Source organism: Phalacrocorax aristotelis, chromosome 19, assembly GCF_949628215.1.
Source record: "Phalacrocorax aristotelis chromosome 19, bGulAri2.1, whole genome shotgun sequence".
NCBI classification, from domain to species: domain Eukaryota; kingdom Metazoa; phylum Chordata; class Aves; order Suliformes; family Phalacrocoracidae; genus Phalacrocorax; species Phalacrocorax aristotelis.
In genome coordinates, this window is record NC_134294.1 from 3,438,004 (window position 1) to 3,458,796 (window position 20,793).

A 20,793-nucleotide genomic window follows, 5' to 3' on the forward strand; every position below is an offset into this window, starting at 1 on the left:
CGGCTCCCACCGCGGGAATCAAACCCACTCACGGCGCCTCGGGAAGGGGGGGGAACGGGTTTAATGCGAGAAACCGTACATCTCGTGTGACCGACTCCGAGTTAATTCCAACCACCGCACTGGGCAGAGGAAAGACGTAACAAAAGAAGTGAAAAAAAAACCCGCTGCTGAATAAATACATACACCTTTTCGACATCTTCTTAACGATTGGCCCATCAAGTCCCTTCAGTTGGTAATAGACAGCTCTAGATTCCACCTAACAAGATTTATTATTCAAATTTATTTTCAAACCGATTGTCCCTGCCTGGATTTTTCTCCCCTGGGCACATGTGGGTGCATAGCCTTGAAAGAGACCTAAAAAGCATGTGGAAAGCGGCAGAAAATGGTCTATGTCACCTTCTCCAGGTCCATTCCAATTGTATAAAGTTCCCTGCCAGGCTTCACACATCTAAAGCTATTCTGCCTCCATTAATGCGACCTGTCCTAGACGTGGGGGCTCTACACCTGACAATCAGAAGTAGAAGCTGGAGCCACAAAGAACTAAGGAAGATCTTTTTTTCCCCAAAGGACAATCATGATGTGAATTTATTGCTTGTGAAACATACTAGTCTGGCAGACCCAGAGCATAACGGTGTCTGATAAGCAAGGGCAGAAAAGGTTTCTCCCCTTTCCCTTTCTAACCTCTCTTAACAGTGGCATGTTTTGGTTTGGCATCTCAAATAACAGAAACACTAAATAATTATTTCCTCTAAGTACCAGAGAATACCTCTTTGATGGGCCATTCAAATTAGATGCAAGGAAAATTATCAAAACAATCTCTGAGAAAGGGAGTGAGGCCACCAAAGACCACTGGGACCTCTGGGTTGTTATCCAAAGATTGATTAGAGCTTTTGGCAGTCTTAACATGGCTAGAACAGAGACAATTCAGCAGTGAAGCCCTCCTGCCTGATCTAGCCTTCCCTTTATTAGATTTTACCTACACATACCAACACGGCCTGAATTTGTCTGGGTATGCATGTCCCTCTTAGCTGCAGTAATAACAGATAGGGAGGCTATGTTTTATCTCTTCAGTCCAATCCCAGAGGTGAAGTATCATTAGCGGACCTTCCTATAGCTAACCAGAAGCACCTATATTGCCGCTGCTGCTGCTTTGCACTTTGTGACATGCTTCCAAGGACTGCAAAGAGGTAAGGAATCAGATGATCTTCAGGCTGTTATTGCTGAGTTTCATCTGGTATGACATTTAACTGTAACGACTCCTGGAGTCAGCTCCCTGATTGGTTCGTATTTGGAATAGTATCCAGGAATTATCATCTAATGTCCAGTCCCATACATGCTGTGGATGAAAATGGGCTTCCAGCTACTTGGAGAGAGAGCTTGTGACTTGCCTCCAAAAAGCTGGATTTCCAGTCCAAGAAAGGATTTTTGTAAAGCCAACCAATCAGTGAAGGTTCAAGTAAATCGCATTTCCAAGAAACAGTGGATGAGGTGCAGAATCAGAAATGAAGGCACAAAATCTCCTTCCAAATTCTACAGCAATATTCCTAGATATTACCTGCAGTATCAGACAGGGAGATCTTCCAGTAGTGGAGTCTTAAAATATCATTAAAAATCAATATCCAAATAGCTTTGATCAATGACTTAGGAACTCTCAGCAGCATTCCCTACTTCCACTCAAAGTCAGCAGTGAGCAGGGCCAGGGAAAGGTCCTTCCTGTGAAGCATGGCTCTAGGGGTCAAGAAAGGACACTGCGATATAGCGGGTTCCTTTGGTAGTTGGAAGGCCTTCATGATAGTGGGTCAGGCGTCCTGGATGCATAAGGGTCCACCCTTTCCGCGGAGCTCGAATGGAGCAATTGTAGCGCAGGAACCGGCAGCCTCCTCCCTGACGGAAACAAGACAAGAGATGCATCAGCTTGGTCAAAGCACCTCAGGGGAAGGGTCCCTGCCTTCTCCTGGCAGCCCTTCTGAAAATGTGAGAAGGTGCTTGAGGAATCACCTCTGTTCTGATGCGTTCAAAAATCATCTTTCTACCCTAGCCCGGTCATTAACTGCCATCCTTGGTGTGGAGAAGTCAGATATGGATAAGGAAAGGGTTTTCAGCTGCCTGGACAGCTCAAGAGGCTGTACTGCAATTCTTGACACACTGGCAAACACTTACCTCATAGTCTATTCCAACTCGGTTCAAAGCAATGTTAATGGTAAAGGTGGAAGCGTCATGATGGGGCATTAAAGAGGGCTGCTCGTCAGGTTTGTAGCGAACTACAAAGGCAAGCTCAAACTGAGTCTGCAGGAGAGAAGAACAAAGGGCACACCTCTTACAGGGCTATAGTATTCCACGGCTACTGAGCTGCAGAGCAGGGTGCATCCCACTGCTCCGAGAGAAAAGCAGCAGTAAGGCAGGAGAATGTCATTGGGAAATCACGTATTTCCTGACACACATACTTCTGTCATACTCCAGGGTCAGGTCCTCCATTCTGGGAAACAGTATGTGTATTGCTAGAGGAATCTAGCAGTCTTTCACAAAGTTGCAACCGGAGGAGGTGCTGAGCTGACCACGAGTTTTGATGCTAAGGTATACGTACCTTGGTATAGTATCCTGGGTACAGTTTCTCTGTGATGGGTGCAATATACTCCAGAAGAAACTTATACCATTCTCTTTCAAAGCCAATTTGGTTCATGTGTATGTCAATAGTTGGGACGTTCTCATATCCTCCTTGTATTCTGCTGTCCTGAAACGGAATCATGAAAATACCCATCAGGATGGGAACCTTGGACTTCAGGAATGAAAAGCACTTGTTTCTGGTAACTACAAATAAATACGACGTTTATTTATCAGAATTTCCAGGATGGAAAACTCATTTCAAACAGTAGTTAAAACCTAAGGTAGACAATATCACCATCGCAAGGGCTGAACACTGTAACTTCAGAGGATACTAAAGAGGACTTAGAAAAATTAATTCACATTTAAAAACAGGGGCAAAAATCGAGTGTTAATCAGGAACAAAATTATAGTATTGCTTCCAGTTTCCTGGTTTAACTGTGGGATCTAATGTCTTCCTACAGGAGGCACTGCTGCCACCAAATATGCATGGATAATGGTGTGACCCAGAAACCAAAAAGCTCCTGTTTTTTCTTACCTTGTTGTCACCTGTGGACCACTGCCCATAATGTTCCATTTCTTCCACCAGCTCGTCACAGGCAGTGTCAGTGAATATGGGGAACCAGTAAACATCTGGGCAGGGCTGCAGAAAGTAGACAGGTGAGAATAGCAGAAACAAGGAATAAGACTAAACTGACTGTAGAATGAGTCAGTTTAAGGGGAAAATAACTAAAATATTGGGGATAGAAATTTGTCTTCCGATTTATGTGCCCCACTTCCACTCTAAGAGAGCTGGAGATGTAGTTCAAGAATAATGATTGTGCTCTAAAAATACTTTCAAGGTCATGTTTCCTCTGGATTTGAAAGACTACAAGGTCAGGCTGAACTGCTTATTCCCAAGAATGAGAATAGTGATGATACAAGCATTGGCCTGATGCTAATCTCCCATTCTGATGGATAAGAGTGATGTCGTCTTACCATTTCTACCAATTTCCCTTTCAGAGCTGCTGTGTAGTTTTCATGGATGTACTTTTCTCTCCAGTCCTGCAGTTAAGAGATAAGCAAACCAGTCATTTCTGTGAAGCCTTGTTAAAGAGGCAGTGAAAGGCCAGGCACTCTCGCAGCAGCATTTCACAGGCTTTGAAGATCCAGATGTTATGAATCACATAAACACCCTCTCTCTAAATTCTGTAACTACACTTCTCATCCCACCTGAGAGACATTGTTATTACAAAGCCTGGACCTTCCTTACTGGTAAAGCTAGTCATAGATCTTCACAGGCCACATCGCTAAGCCTGCTGAGCATGCAGGTTATCTCACCTCAGGATTGCTGAATATTTGCCAGAGGTCGTTGTGGAGGTGAGTTGTCTGATAATTCTCCAGCGACAGTATGTGTCCAAACTGATGCCGATTTGTCAGGTACATAAAGACTCCCTGCAGGACAAAGGGAAATAATCAGGCTTTGTTTACAGGCCCCACATGTCTGTGAGCCACTGTGAAATATAAGCACTGAACAGTTTCCCAGTGACGATAGCTCTGCCCAAGCTGTAAATTTACTCATTCTTTTTCCTGTGGGCCTTCAGTTTAATTTCCACCTTGGCTTCGAGGAACTCTGAAAGGTTACAGCCAGTGCCAGTAATGCTCTGCCTCTTGTCAGCCAGGGTCAGAAGCAGAGCAGAGCAGCCCCTGTGAGATTAGGTTCTTCCTTCTTACCCTGCCAACCCCATTTAGAACAGCCCTGAATAGGCCCAAGAACAAAAATGTTATCCACATTCAGCAGTCCCTGGCTCTGTGTGGTTTCACAGCAAGATAGAAATCCCATGCTGTTCCATGCCTACCAGTGTTGAGTAATGCCAGTTCATCCTGTCCCATGCTGTGGCAAAGCTGAATGCCTTGAAACTACTTAATCTTGTCACCTCCACTCTGGCATGCAGCTCTCCCCTGCCAGCCTCTCCTTCCTCCACTGACCTGACTCCGAACGTTGTGGCAGAAAGCCATGTCAGCGTCCAGCTTGCCACTGTGGAAGAGATCTTCCTGGTCAAGTTCTGACCGCAGAGCCTTGGCTTTAACCATGTAAACGCTGCTGATGTAGGGAACGTTCCAAAGCCCGCTGAAACACAGGGGAAGGAGAGTAAGACTTGAAATAGCACTAAGACAGCAACCGCTGGACTTGACGGGATGGCACACAGCACTGCAGTATCAGCCAGGTTTGCCTAAAAGAGCCGACTCAGAACAGCAGGGAGAAACCATACCCACAGGAATTGTCATTCCAGGAAAAATCACTTATACTGCCCAGAGCTTTTAAGCTGCACAAATGCAAGTACACTGTGAAAGCAATTAATGGCTACTGTGTGTTTTTGCTGGGGACATAATTCATGGCTTGAATCTCTTCCCAGAGGGATCAACAATTTTTTTCAGTGATCTCAAAAAACTGAGCCAGCCAAAAGTGCATAAGCTGATTTCCAGCATTTATTGCGCATATAATGGCCTAAAAAAAAAACCAAACCCCCAAAAAAAGAGGGCCCCTCAAGAATATGAACAAACTGACAATTCTATTTTGTGACTCTTCCATTCAAAAATCACCTGTTACTTTATGAAGACTATCTGATAAAGATTAAACAGTACTTTACAGGATTTTAAGTATCACACTAACTATAATCCACAGGTGCGAAACCATGACGTGAGTAAGATGAAGTGATTTCAGCAGAGTCAGGACTCTCAAACCCGTACTCTGATCATAAGAAAATCTGCCCAAAGTATGTTATGGTCTCTGCTCAGGGGAGAACATAGAGCAGCTTCCAAACGCCAAACGGGAGTACAGACTTCTTTTCCTTTCCTATGCACAAAGACAATTGTGCTCTTTGGTTCTTTGGCATTAGCTGGTTTGATGATAACGTGCTGCAGCAAGCTTTACATTTGAGGGATTACATCAGTAAGAAACTCTCTTTGCATACTCACACCCTCCGCCTTTGAACAATATCCACGTAATCTTCTGAGCGGGCATAGTATCCATCAGGGCTCAGCGCTCCCCAGAAATTTGACCACAGCTTCTCATGCCGGCTTACCAGTGGGGCAACCACCAGCCTGTCAGCACAAAAGAAAAAGGAATTGCAGGACAGGATGTTCCCACAGGAAGGAAAGGGGAAGATTTACAAACCACAGGAGCATAAGAGTGAGATTCTTCCTCACTTAGGGAGTTGCTGCTTCTGTTAACTTCATTGGAATAAAATTCCTCATAAGAAAGGGCAAATGTGGTCACAATCTCCGATCTAACTGCACCCTGCAGCAGGTCGCTTAGAATCCGATTTGTTCTAGCAACTACATAAAGACAAAACTAGGGATGATTTACATCTCTGCCTAAAATCCAGGCATTACAACTACAGTAAAACCAGACCAAATAACATGTTTGTCTAACATTCCACCTCTGACACAGTTCTAGTGCCTTTCACATCTCAGTGATAAAAGAGCTCACTATTCCTCGTGTGAAAGATGACCAGGAAGGACCGCTCAGTCCAAAGAACTCACTTGTTCTGTTCGATCAGGATCCTTAGAGTCTCTGGGTTCTTCAGAACTATCTCAGCATCCAGGCTAAAGTAATAGTCGCAGTCAGGATCCTTTCTGCACAAATCCCTATAGAAAGAGAACAGGAAAAGTCACATCAAAATCCTGCTAGGACAGACCAAGACAAGGGGCATAACACCAGGAATTCCCTCACCTTGTAGACTAAAGGTCATCTTCTGGGCTCTCAGTAAAGTTCAGTTTAAAGTAACAACCCAGAAGGCGAGCATAGGACAAGCACGTCAGATTCAGTATCCAACAGCACACACTGAGACACAGCCAAAACCAACACTTTGCAAACTGTTTCCCCAGCACAAACTGAAGAGGTTCCCATTTATGGTTGGCCCAAATCCAGACCTGAGCTCAAACTCACACCTGATCACAGACAGGAAGATACTCTGCCACTAGCTGTTATTTCTACTGCTACACTCCTCCTCTTCAGAGATATAGGTGCATATTCTTTGTGATCTATGACTAGGCATATAGACTGCTTGATGAGGGTGGGAGGTACAGGGCTGTCCTTCAAGTAGAGCAAAGGACCAGTGAGAACTTGATTTCTGAAACTGGAGAAAGGGAGCTGGTATCAGGGCTGATGTTTTGTCAATATATAATGGGCATGGGGAGTTAATGCTAGGAAAATTGAAAGAAGAGGGTGGCTGAAAGAAAAGAAGCATCCACTTGATAGTAATGATACTCAGAAAAACTGGACTGCCTTAGTTTGGACCGAGGCTGACTCAGCTAGCCATCGTGTATGGCTTCGGCACTTACATGCCCAAGTTACGCGCCTCAGCATTCTCCACCTCATCATCTGGCCCAAACGCTTTGATGGCGAGATACTCTTTGCCATGCCCTTTAACAAAAGACTCCACCTCCATCAAGTGATGTTGCTCCTATGCCAAAGGAAAAATAAGGAAAAACAGATTAGATGTTCTTGAAAATGCCAAACCAGATGAGCAACAGTTCTTCCCACTTCCACATCTCTACAGCTGGATGGAGCTGTCTTATAGATGCTATTGCAGATAAGTACTGGGATTACAGAGCCTGGAAGCCTAGTCAAAGGCTGCAAAGGTGCCTACAGTACAGGAGGAGCTAAGCATTTTCCCCACATTCGCTAAGACCTTCATAGGCCAACTTTACTTACATGGTTGTGAATGAAGAGCTGGATTCGTTGCTTTGGGTAATGAAGGTTACGAAGCCGCAAGAAGAACTGGGAGAGGAACGGGGTGGGCTGCTCGATGAAAATGCCAATCAGGATCATTGGCAATGCCTCGTCCTACATTCGGTGAGGAGAGAAGTGGTGGCTCAGGTACCACATCACACACGTAGGATCCCATTGTAATTGTAAGACTTGTCTTGAGAGCTTTGAATAGACATCAGCCTTACCTTAAACCCTGTGAGGCTTCGCAGACCTTCATCACACACGGTGCAGCCAGTCTCAAACGTCCATATCTGAGGAATGTAGTTTCCCAGGTAGTTCAGCTGCAGCTGCAAAAGGCAATTTGCCATGTTACACATTACAGGGCAGGGGAGTTTCTTTGCATCCACCCCCAGTGTAAGATCACACTTCATCAGAACCTCGTTTACCTTCTTCTTGGACTAAAGAACCTAAAAAGCGTGACAGCCTGAGGGGCTAAATACACACTGATCTTTGAAGCAGACACATCTTGCTGCTCTGGACCTGGACCACTTATTGTTTCTCAAATGTCAATGTATACAGGGAAAGTCACAGTATATGGGAAGACAATAACCTGACACACTCGAGCCTAAAGGGTCACTTTGCAACACATATCAAATCTCTCCCTCAGGATGCCCACTTACCTTGGTGGGTCCATTTCCATGAATCACCACAGGCAGAGTGTCATATAACAAGTTTCTTGCTCTCACTCGTGAGTTTTCAAACTTCAGAACTACCTCATCTGGAAATGACATTGCCATCATGTTATCAGAGGAAGGCTTTTATTAATAATTAGCAGCACAATGCCTCTTTTCTACTGAACAACTGCTGGACAGAGAGTGCAGCTTCTGGTCTGACAAATACACCTTCTACTGGGAATTGGCAGAAACCACACTGAAACAGTCTTCCAACGCTGGTGTTGACACATGCTATTGGTGGCCAGGGAGGACTCAGGCCCTTCTCACCTAAGCATTCTGTGCACCTGCTCTCTCTCTTTTCACCCCAGACAGAAGTCCACCCTCCCGGCAGAGATCATCCGAGATGTCTCCTCAACACAATCACACAAAATCCTTTAGAAAACAGACTAGTACAGATCCAAGCTCCAGTCTATCATTGTTATAATGAGCACAGGAGCCAAAAACCACACTGGCGTTATAATTTTTTACCTGACTGGAATAAAGATGGAGTAGTGCAAGACTATAAACCGAAAACATCAGGCAGTAGTGTAAGGAGAGTAAGTGAATCACTTTTGCCAGGACTAGCAAAATCAATCAATCAGCAGGTCATGTCAGAAGCCTGGTACAGTCAGTGAGTGCTCGCAGGCAGTGTCTGGCGGCATCTCACCTTCTGCAGCATTCCACACACAGTTCTGAAGTGGAAAGAAAGGCAAGCCCTAGGCAGTGTTGTGTGTTATTACTCGCACTGAAGTCCGTCCCAGTTTCAATCCCCAAGGCTAATGCAATCCGACATGCTTGAAGATCAAAGTGGCAAGGAGGTTTAAGACGTAAAACCTGACCTGCATTACCCCAAGTGAAGAGGGAATTGCAGTGAAAACCTAGCTGGTCGCAGTGGAATTGCAAATACATCCCAGAACTCTGGCAGAGGCTTTTTACTGAGGCTTATTCTGCAGGGACAGGAATTTCTGAAATTTAAGCCCTTCAGCCACAACACAAGTTTATTTCTGGTGTCATCATGCAGTTGCATTCCAAGGAGAAATGAGCTTCCTTCTTCCATCTCACCTAATGCTCCATGTAGGTTTTGGAAGATCCGGCTTCTTTGGTCTAGACTGATGTTGATACTTTCCTTTAAAAGAATGAGATAATTAACCTTAATTAGAACACAAGTGGGCATCCATTCTTTACATGTGAGAGACCCTATGGTGAGCGAAGATATATCACATTCCTATAATCATTTCCATACTCCCCACAGCGTGAAGCCTAAAACACTCCCAGCTAATCCTCATTTTTACTTGAATCTGAGACAATTTGCCATTTTCTGAAACAATTTAAACATATTATATGAGGCAAAACCATGCAAATAACCATTTTAAAGCTGCTGTGGTTGTGTCAATAATATAGAGCATGTTAATGAAGTACACTTGCAGAACAGTCATATAAAACCCACGTATAATATGCAGGAATGCCAGCAAAACATCTGCTGTGAAGACAGTTTCTTGCCATCTGTCCACAGGGGGAGCATTACCCCAAGCGCTGCCCCAGGTACCAGAGTCAAACCAGAACTGAGTAAGAGTGCAAGGCCAGCTCATACAGTCTTTGCTTTCATACCCTGCTGCAAGTCACACTCTGGCTGGATTTTTGTCAGACTAAAATCCAGCTCTGACTTAATGGAGTTCAGTGTCCCTCCAGGCATCTATTAAGATTGATTACTGGGAAGGACAGCAGGGTGCTAACATCCGCTGTCTGAATGCCAAGTCAGTGGAATTACTCAGCCTTTGTGTGGCATAGAGCCAGAACTGCAGATGAGAACATTAAAGGAACTGTTCGTATTAAAATATCATGGGCCATATTCAGATTTGGGGAAGGAAAAAAGTGTAGCTGTTCTGCATTTTTTACCAGCCGTGCTGGTAGAAAAGCGCAACTCCTCCTCTAATCAGTCTGAAAGCAGTTTCCTATTGCTAATGCGTCCTCTTGACTTTACTGTTGCAGCGTGACTTCTTAGTTCCCATGCAGTTGTGGTGTCCCTCAGGGACAGACTGCACTGCGTAACACAGAACGGGGCAGGGACAACAGCAGCAGAATCACCCTGTGGGCTGGATGATTAGGCCAGTGCACCACATGGTCCTAGAATGGCAATGATGCTTCCAGGATCCATTCCAGGCTTCTCTATGATGTTACGTGGCACGCTACATAGGCTGACGCAGATTTTGTCAGCCTGGATCTGGAAGTGTTTGCTGAAGGCAGCAGCAGCCTCTTTGTTCCAGCAGGGCTACCCACTGCGATGCCTACAGTCCCTGTCCTGTGGCACAACAGTGGCTACAGGGCTGTGAACCTCTGTCCTTTTATCGCCTCCAAAGGGGCCTCATCTGCCCCTTTACCCACAAGGTACGTTAGGGCTAGGCTGAATATCTCCAAGTCAGCAATACACTCTGCAGGGAGGATACACGCCTAAAGTCTGGGTTTCACATCCCCTGGGAGGAGGCTGGCTAGTTCTGCCACACTCAACAGCTTTAAACATCAGCACATTCAGATACTGGTATGAGTTTCCAGTAAGACTTGTTTTAAGACATCTATCTTCCCATTCACATTTTAAGCTTAAAGAAAAAAACTGCCAATAGCAGAACAAGGTGGGTAGTGGCTAGAATTCAAATTTTCCAGAAGGAAAATGGGTAACTAGACATACTACTGGCCTTTTTCACATAAGGATGCCAGAGCAGTCATTAAGAGTTAATATTTACATGATAACTTCCTTTACTGTCAACAGGGATACTGCACAGAGGATTGACAGCAATGCTTCTCAGACAACTCCTCCTAATCCCAAAATCTAGCTACACCTACTCTTTTTTCTGGATCCAAGAAGACATTCGTATAGAAGAGCTGGTCACTGTCATCATCCTGTCCTTTCCACTCCTCCACAAGCTTCTTCAGGTTTGGAGCATAACCTATGAAGCCTGTGGGAATAAGTATGAAGAGGTGTTTCAACCCATACAACCAAAAAAGGGAAGTACTCCTGTATACACATGCCCTCACTTCTTTCACACACAGACTCATTCCACCCTGTGTTGCTGCAGAGATACACCAGCTTTCAAAGGCATGAACAGACCGCACTTCCCAGGATCAAACCTGTCATCTTCAGCATCGGAAAAGCTCAGATACCCACACCCTGAACGACAAGTCTCACTGGAAAGGGAGAAGGGACAGGGAGTAGGTTCCTATGCTCTACAAGCAATTCATGGCTATGTCCTCTCCTGCAGGTTAAAGACAGGAGCATTGTCAGTCTTTCCATTAGGGCCAGTTACACACAGGGCTTCAGTTTGCACCACCTTCTGTAAAGATGCTTTCCACACCTGGTCCCTTGCTACTTCTCCCAAAGGCCTTCTAATGGGAGGAAAAAGCTGAGAGAGGTTCTCAGCTGAAAGAAGGTTCTGCATCTTACCTCCAGAACCCAGGAAGCGCTTTCCGTCTCGCACCTGAGGGTACTTGGCTTCCAACTTTCTGTCAGGATAGATGTAATTCTCTGCTGAGAAGACCACCTTGCTCTTGGCTTGTCTGAACTTCTTCAGCAGTTCTGCGGGGCCCGAAGCAAAAAGTACATCATAGCTGGAGTAGAAGACAGCCAAGAGAGGGACAGAAAGGAACAGAGTCAGAAAAACATGTCAGCGTGGAAAGTTTCTCGAAACAGCTAATTCTTTAGGAATCCCTTTCTTTTAGTTCTGCTTCACAGTATTACATTGTTTGTCATAATTATAGCTAATTAAAGCGCAATCTTATCCAGAGTGGAAGATGCTACTTCCCACTGCAGAAGTTTCCACACTGGCTTGGGGCAACCTATGCTCATCCTTATTTTTACAAAGTTTTCACTGATGATCAAAACATATCTTCCAAGCTGCAAAACACACTGATCTCTTCTTGCTTTTTCCCCATTTGGAACTGTGAAACCCTTGTGCCTTCATTGTTTGTAACAACTTTTTACTTGTTGGAGGAAGTGTTACTCTGCCATTCCTTTCTAGATTAAACAAATACATAGGTCATGCTTTTTACATCCTTCGGCATCCTGCCATTCTTCACTGAGCTCCCTGCAAATCTTCAGGAGAACCTATACTGGACAGTAGTCACTGGATGCTGCGCTCCAGCCGCTGTCTCTTCAGTACTGGGTAGAACTGACTCATTCCCAGGCGACACTCCCAGAACGAGACTTGCATTTTCTGCAAGAGGATTTGCATACTTCAAACTCATTTTGGTGAGTGAAGAAGTTGCTCATTCCAGAGATTAATCATTCCCAACTTCTCTAAACTCACGTAGACACTCAGAGCAGCAAAAGATGATCTCCCTGCCACAGGAGCTAGAGGCAGATACAGGGAACCCAGCCCAGCCCATTACTGGGCATATGAAAAGACACTGAGATTCCAAACCATCCTTCTCCCTCTTCACATTTCTCTGGCAGATTAATTCTTGGCTCTCAGGATTGTGTTCAGCCTGCCTCACCTTATAAAACAAATAATTCTGGTAAGAAAGGCCTGCCTAGATTCACAGAAATTGTCTGCTCATTCTTTGCAGATCAGGCAGCCAAATTCCACCCTGGCAGAAACAGGTATAATGCTATCAACTTTATGCAAGAGTTGGAATCAGCCCCTTCTGATCAGACCTTCCCAGCTGCCACGGATGCAGCTTTGAGCAGCTTGCAGGCAACTGCAGGGAATTCAGGGGGGGAGGAGGTCTGGACACACCTTCCTAAAGCAATCTACTTCACCGTTAATTTCTTCTTAGTAAGAACCTGTCCAAACAGCCTTATGATTCAGTTGACAGCAAATACTTTCCAACCCATTACCTTTCTATGAAAAGGATGATCAAGTCTTCCTTATCTGCATACTGCTTCAAAGCTGATTTCAAGAGACGGACCTTCTGCCCACCTCCTGCTGGCTTCTTGTCATCTCCACCCTGCCATTCCTCATCCAGCCCCAGCACCTAAAGAATGACAGGCATAGGGTCCACTGAACAGGGCACCTTCCCCAGCAAGACTCACAGGAGAGGACGAGAACCCACAACCTTACTAGTCTTGATAACCCCCAGTGTAAATCACAACAACAAAAAAAGCCAGTATCAGGACAGATGGACAAGGTACATACACCAGCCTTTGAACCATCCTCTGGCATGGAGAGTCAGAGTAACACACAGCACAGCAGCAAAGCGCTCTCAGCAACAGCGACAGGTGCGCACTCGGTATTTTGTGTTTTGGCATAGCAATGGAAAAGTGCCGTGGGGCTCCCTTGAGCAGGAGCTACAGATCTCAACTCAAGCCAACACTCAGGATGGAATAAGAGACTGCTACAGACATGCCCCAGCCACAGTATTTTTCAACCAGCTGAGTAGCTGTGTCTTCTCTTGAGCTTTTATTTAATCACTTTGGGGCCAAGCCTTATCCATTCCACACTTCAGAGTTCCCTTTGACCAGCCACCACTGAGGCTGCTAGCCATCACCTGGACTTTGTAGTTGAAGAATCGGGCTGATCTTCTGAAGCGTTGGAATCCCTCTGTCTGCTTGGTGGCAACAGTAAGTACCAGCAGGTTTTCTGCATACAGGACAAAGCACAAGAGACACATTAACTTGCGTGGTTTTCACAACCAGCTGTTCCATACCTAACAAAGAGGCTTTACTATCAGATACCACGCCAAGGCAGGGATCAATAGTCTTAAAGGCACTTCTGCACAGTCGCTGCTGCTCATGGACGCAGGTTGTCTGTTCTATGTGACACTGACAGATGTCCAGGCTCATTTTAAATCAGGCAAGGGAGACAGTCTAGCTGCCGAGCTACCATATCCTGCTGAGAAGAAAACAGCTTGTTTACACCTCCCCCAATTAGCTCTACACTGTACAACGTTATGCACTACAGGTGTTCTCACTGCCCACAAAGCTTCATCCTCAGGAAGAAAACCAGCTTCAAACCCTACTTATTTGCTGCCTGGATTTTCTTGGCATCAACTCATCAACGATTCATAGAGGGGGGAAAAGGTGTGGACGTAGCCAGTGTTTTACTGGAGGAACTACCTATCACAGGGGGCAGAACACGGCAAAGGTGCCCTCAAACTTCAGCGTTTGATTGAAGAACCCCAACCTAGCTGCAGCACAAGCAAGACTGCTCCTTTGTGGCGGAGATTAGAACTTGGTCCTGGGTATAAAATGAGAGAATATGTAAAGACACAATTTAATTGCCTGAGTTATGAGCTAGAAAAGAAAAAACAATGTATTACATGGGGTTTTTTGCCCAGCTAATGAAAGCTAAAATTCTCTTCTCTCACATACAGTATGAAGGAAATTAAACTTGAAGATAAAAAAGAACGACTACAAAATGCCCATTTGAAAGCCATCCATTTAGTGCAATTGGCTTCCTGTTCCCCAAAGAGTTGCTTTTTTGTCACTCAGCATTGACTGGGTGTAGGGAAGGCCAAAATTAGGCTGAATGTTATTATCCCCTTTCCACGGCTGCTCCAATTTTCTACTGCATTCCTGAGGTGTTTTCCAGACTTTTTCAAACATACACAATGTGAATATAATTCTGCCATAACTTTCATTTACATTTTCCTCCCAAACTTGCTTTTCATCTCCAGTCCCTTAAAAATGACAAAGCTAAATCCTGAAGTTGTCTTTCAGAACTTTCTCTATAGTAGCACTGGAATATGATTTTTATGTGGAAGCTCTGGTTTCCTCATTGTAATGAGTAAATACTATACTTTATCTTAACATTTTTGCTTAAGTAGGAATTTGTATAGGCTCTGGCAACAGTGCTAAAATGTGAATCCTGGCCATCCGATTTTAACATCAGAAAATACCAGGAAAAACTGAAAGCACATTTTCTTGGCTGAAGCAGGCTTCTTTTGGAACAATGATTTTTTCAATGAATGTACCAGATGCATCGTCCTAGTGTACCCAAACTGATACTCTGTCTGATCTTAGAGAGGAAGAATCTAGGAGCTGGAGTCCTAGACAGACCTGACAAAGGCAGCAAAAGTAAAAAAAACAAGTGTCCAAGTGGAGGGATAAAGAAGATGTTTCCCAAGGAAATTCCTAAAATGCTTCACCTGCATCAGAATGAAAAAAGAGGAGAGACTGAAAACAGTCAATAGAAGGTCAGCTCTAATTGTACTGTGTTAGACGTTCACACAGACAGACAAAGGGAAGGATAAATAAAAGAATATGAATCCTGCAGATGTGCAGTTTTTAAAGGCAGACTTTTAGACGTCTGAAGGGCATTCCTAATCCAGCCCCTCCGGCACACTCAGTTCCTTGTGTCCTGTCCAGTCAGAGGGTGCAAACAAATGAGTAAAATATATATCTCCTCAGGGAATATGTTAAAGCCGTTGGAGTTTCTAGGCATACAATGGCATGCAGAAAACCACGGCAGCTTTGTTAGATAGCTCTGAGCTCATGGTTTCTGAGAAGGTGAAGATCATACTGCCAGCGAAGAGGCGGGCAAATGCAGGCTTACCAGAGAGGAGTGTAAAGACAAACATCAAATTCTAGTACCTGAAAGGAGAGGAGAAAGCATACGATATGATAAAAGAAGGAAAGAAAGTAAAGAGCGGAACTGCTATGCAATTATTTAAGCCTGAATTCTCAGGCACCTCACGTTAAGTAAATCACTAATTCATTTTCATGCCACCACCACAAGAAACCAACAAACTGTTTACGATATGACTGCCAGAAGTTTGCTGGATAAGATGCGGGAGCTGAAGGCTCACAGGGATGAAGAGGAAGCAGTGTGCCACTTCTAAGACAGAAAAGGTTTCACCGCGCAGCGTGTGAACTCTCTGGAGCTTGGAAAAGCCAGCACAGAGACAATTATCCTCCCCAGCAGAACTCCAAGTTACAGATTCCCTTCTCATTGGTCTGTGGGGGTAGGACTCCGAGAGACATCAAGCTCCGTTTCTGTTCCGAGAAATCTCTGCAGAAGCAAGAGCTTTCCACCCCAAGAGACATTCCTTCAGTCCAGTACTAGAAGCTCGTGCTGAGCTACGCTGCCTCCACTCCTTCTCCTTTAACCCTTTTTTCTCTTCCTCGAAGATTTTGCTGAACACCGGTGCAGCTGACAGGTATTTCCAGAGACAGAGCAGCAAACCCTTTTAATTTCAGTATCACATGCGGGCGTTTTAAAACCCCAAAAAGCAGATTTATGCTTCCCTATTTTCCATGTCACAGTTACTTTTCATATGTAGAAATGGTAGCCTATTCCTTTAAGCTGGGCCTCCCGGGCCCAGAGACTCCATGGGCCATGCTGACAATTACCAATCGTGTAAATACATTTAATAATGGTATGGCTGCAAAATACGAGCACAGTTTGGTTAACGAAGCAAGCACTGGACTAGGAACCAGGGGAGCTGGACTGTCCTGCTAGCTCTGCCATGCAACAGGGAGCCAACCTTGCTATCCCGCAGGTTCTCCATCTGCAGAACGATAATAGAGGACATTTCCCACTTTTGTGAGGGTTTCTGAGCACTAGATGAAAAGGATCCTGTAGGGACCAAGCACTGGAACAGGGACTCTGGCATCAACATCACAGTGAAATGTTTGGGTATGTTTCTGAGTTTTTACAAACCGTAAAAATCAGTGACAAGATGAGTTGAGTAACAAAAAATTTTAGAGTTATTTACTTCTGCCCTGACTCTACGGGGAAAGCACAGCTGCAGCTGCTTTTTAGAACAAGGAATGAATTTATCCCTAGGCTGTGCTTTGGGAAATCTTACTGTGCCACTTCCTGTTAAGATAGTGTTCAAGAAAATACCATTAATACAGGGATCAAATAGAAAAAATTTGGTGCACAATTTAGTAGTGGATAATATAATCTCTCTATTAAATTTATATTTATGAAAGTTTATTTTTAAAGATTCAATTAACTACAAGTGACTATGCTTAGCGCTTTTGCAGAGATCTAAAAGAATGTGCAAGAAAGAAGATAGGTGTCATTATTCTCACATTACTCTGGGGAAGCAGAGGCACAGAAAAGGTAAGGCATTTTTTCTTTGAGCCATGCCAGAAGTGACAGGTTCAGAAAGCAGTTAATTCCAAATCCCTCTTCCTAACCAACATACCTCGTTCTCTTTCCCCAGCACCCAATTTTGTATCTCCAGAGTGTTCTCAAACCTTACTGAAAACATGGAAGATTTGGGGTGTGTAAGGAAGGCAGGATAGCACAGAGAGATTAACTTCATAGTTACATTTGTCTAACCACTGTTCTAAATGCTGAAATGATTTTGCTTTAGTTATGTCACTACAGCTAAAGAACTCCCAACACTCCCACGGATACACACTAACTGTATTAAGTAATATATATAGTAAAGGTTAATTATACCAGAATCACATATTGTGAAGGGAAATATTCTAGGTAACAAGATGAAATCTCCTCTTAATTGCCACTTCTCTAATGAGGACAGAGATAATTATCCAAACTTCTTGGCAGAGGGACAGTGTGTGAACCTCTTTGTCAGCCTGGCTGACATTCTGTAGCTGCCCTCATCCTCTACTGTCCTACCAACTACTCCTCAGAGCGTGTACCAACTGTTTATGTGGAGATAGATGGTGTTATTTTTGGAGCATCCCGGACCCCGGGTCACAGCGTGGCCAGTCTGGGGTGAAATGCTCTCTGCCACCTAATTCTTGAACCGTGTAAGTTCAAAAGCTGGAAGGGCTGACCCCGGTGGGGAGCGACCCAGCGGACTGTGAGTACTCTACTGGGGCGAAATGGTGTCCAAGGCTCGGCTCACAGAGCTGCGAGCGCCTGTTTGGCAACCGAGGCGCTCAAGAAGCATGTGCGGAGGACACCCACGCCAGCCCGTGCGCTGCCTCCGAGCTCGGCAGCAGGCTCCGGACGCCGCCCGGGGGCTCACGCCGCCACGGGCACCAGTCCCGGCTCGGGCAATGCCTCCGAGGCGGCCCAGGGCGCTGAGAACAGCCGATGTGCCCGTCCCTCCGCCCGGCCGCCGCTCCCCCCCTCCGCCCCGGGCGGACCCCCCTTACCTTCCTGCTCGGAGGCACCGCCGCCCCCCGCCCCGAGCAGCGCCAGCAGCGCCCAGGGCAGCAGCACCGCCGGAGGCGCCATGGAGGCGGCTTCCCCGCCGCGATCCCGCCACGGGAGCCGGCACCGACCGGGGGCGCTGCCTGCGGGACGGACCCGGCGGCTCTAGAAAGCTCCGGGGCTGCCGGAGCCTGTGCCACGCACCAGACCCGCCCGGCGGGGACGGGCGGAGGAAGCGGGGAGGCGGCGGCTCCTCCTCCCGGGCCGCCCCGGCCCCCGCAAGAGGCGGGGAGGCAGCTGGGGCCGGCCCGGGAGAGGGAGCAGGAAGCCCTGGGGCCGAGGCTTGAGGGAAGCGGGGGCACGGCTGCCTCGGGCGGGGGGGCGAAGCTCGGCGGTCGGATCCCGGAGCTGCGGTAGCGGTACCTGGCGTGCGGGGTCCGGCCGTCCTTGGCGGGGCTCCGTGCGGCGCTGGGCAGCGCGGTGCGGGGGAAGAAGCGAGCATCGAGGAAACGCGAGGCTGTGCGGGAGGAGGGGGTCGCTTTCCGGCCAGCTGCAGTTACTGCTGGGCTGCATCTGCCTGACACGGTCCCTAAGCGTGAAAAAAGCAAAACAGAAGTGGATTATGCACAGCTCTGGAAGTGGGAAGCCCGTATCAAATACCTTCTTTCCACCTGTCACCTCATGTATTTCCTCGGCGAACACAAAATCTGCTGCGGTCCTGTTTCCTACACTAACTGTTTTTCTCTGGCCGTACATACATCTTTAAGTCTTTATCTCTTTGTCCTCGTGCTGGGTTTTCTTGCTCTAGCCCTGCCGACTTATCCACGCATCTTTTTCTAGTTTATTCTGCCTAACTTTGAGAACAGGCAAAATAAACCTCTCTTAAAAAATTGCACTTAAAAAAAATAATTGGGTTTAGGATCAATTTTATACCACAGTGAATGTAAGACTTAGATGCAGGGAAACACCGTTGAGCCTGCAGAACACCAGACGAGGAGCTACCACTGACACATACCTTAGGCGAGGCCTTGAGCAACGCCTTATTTCTACTGAAGCCAATACCTAGAAGTGACAGGGCCATTTTCTGAGGCGCTGTGTACCATTAAACCCAACTTTGCTTCCGTTACTGAAAGCAACGTTAAAAGATTACTTATTTTCTCTCTCGTAAGGTGTGAACGATAATATTTACTTGTCTGCAAAGAATTCCCAGAACGACAGAGGCTGTATAAAGTTAGTTGCTGTTTGGGAAGGCATGAAGTGGATGAGGCACATGTTGCCGTAGGAAGGTACGGTGTTAGGGAGAAAGGAGCGGCACTGGGTAGTTTAGCAGAGGCATAAAAAGCAAAGGATGCGTGCTGAGCAATAGCATGGCACTGAGATAACAAACACAACGCCTCAGTGCAATATGTATTGCGTAGCTGGGCTGGGGCTGTGGAGTACACAGCTGGAAATGTACAGGGCATCATAAAAGCATCGGGATAATACAGAAGCCTCCCCGGTCGCAGAGTCCCGTTTTAACAAAAAAAATTCTAAGGGCCAAGTCTGCTGTTTTCTGTCAGTACACACCTCTTTAAATGAACAGAAAGCACAATGTTGTAGGATTCAGATTTTCAAAATAAAAACAAGAAGGTATGATCTTAGAGGAGAAAAAATTAAGCACATTAGAAGGGCCACACCGTAGCTAACTAATATCCCCCATGCTTCATAACAGCATCCTCCCAAAGAGCTACTGTTACTGCTCGTTTGTTCACTGAATATATCCTTGAATGTGTTCAGAGCAATTTTGTTTCCATTCCCTCTCCCCGAAGCAGGAATTCCCTAATAATTACCAGGCAAACAGAATATTCCTCATGCTCAGACAATGTACTACAGGCTACAATCCAAGGAAATACGAGTTCTCCCTAAGATGGTGATTTCAGGAAACTTCCTTTTGCAAAGCTGCCAGTTTTACTAAATAATAATAATAATAAAAACCCAACCAAAAAATACTTCCACTTTAGATTTCTTCAGAATGTTGCAGCCCAGACAAAGCTCCTGATAACTCTTTAGCAGCATCACCACTTTAAGCCAGGAGCCACAGCAGAGGTCACCTTCAGACCTCAGACTGAGATCTGTGATTCAATCTAGAATTTTCAATATTGCAAGTTTCTCATTTTAATGAAGTCAGTTCTCTCCATTCTAAAATGAAGGGGGTTTGCACACTAGAAGTCATGAATGCATCACTGTTTATACTGCTGTACTCAGACTGTCCCTGTTTGACAGCTCTGTTTGCATTCTGCAGCTATGCCAACCCAGCAAGCATATTTTTTTTTCCTGTTTCTATGTTTGTACGGCTTTGTGCGCTCTGGCTGGAGTCGGCTGCCTGTCTTTTTAAACAGAGGCAGCTGCCAATGCAGATGTTCCAATGAGTACGTGCAACACGTGCTCCGAGCAAAGCGGCAGCCACTTCCTAAAAACTGCAAGGGTCAGAGCTGCGTTTTTAAAGCAGCCTCAAAATGCACCAGACCTTCTGAGAAAACACCAGCACCGCTGGAATGTGCAAGGGACAGGGCCTCACCCACCGTTTTTGCAGATTCCAGTGCCTCCCTCCATCCCCAAATGAAAGAGCTCATGTGCAAGAAGAAGTTAAGGACGTGCCTGGCCTGTTCCCCTTCCCGAAGCTGCTTCACTGGCTCTCTCTGGTCAGGAATTTCACACTTCATTCTAACTCGCAGTGCTTCTGCACGGCTTCCCAGCGTCTTTTGAGAGCTGCACCAGAGTGCAAAGCTTTCCATGG

At 45.8% G+C, this 20,793-nt stretch overlaps 1 protein-coding gene across 2 annotated transcripts; it reads right to left on the reverse strand.

Moving 5' to 3' along the window:
• Positions 1 to 42: 42 nt before the first annotated feature.
• PLOD1 (procollagen-lysine,2-oxoglutarate 5-dioxygenase 1) lies at positions 43 to 18,537 on the reverse strand. Of its 2 annotated transcripts, none has more exons than XM_075113703.1 (19): positions 18,441 to 18,537; positions 13,489 to 13,580; positions 12,839 to 12,975; positions 11,447 to 11,610; positions 10,849 to 10,961; positions 9,073 to 9,136; positions 7,978 to 8,075; positions 7,543 to 7,644; positions 7,301 to 7,432; positions 6,928 to 7,049; positions 6,127 to 6,231; positions 5,560 to 5,685; positions 4,570 to 4,711; positions 3,922 to 4,035; positions 3,580 to 3,645; positions 3,140 to 3,244; positions 2,585 to 2,731; positions 2,161 to 2,286; positions 43 to 1,884 (listed from the first exon to the last, which is right to left on the reverse strand). In XM_075113703.1, exons 1-19 carry the CDS (start codon positions 18,517 to 18,519, stop codon positions 1,729 to 1,731), a joined length of 2,190 nt encoding a protein of 729 aa, XP_074969804.1. In that variant the 5' UTR covers positions 18,520 to 18,537; the 3' UTR covers positions 43 to 1,728. The 2 variants fall into 2 exon arrangements, with proteins under 2 accessions (XP_074969804.1, XP_074969803.1); XM_075113702.1 differs by lacking the exon at positions 18,441 to 18,537 and adding an exon at positions 18,020 to 18,288.
• Between the last annotated feature and the right edge of the window lie 2,256 nt (positions 18,538 to 20,793).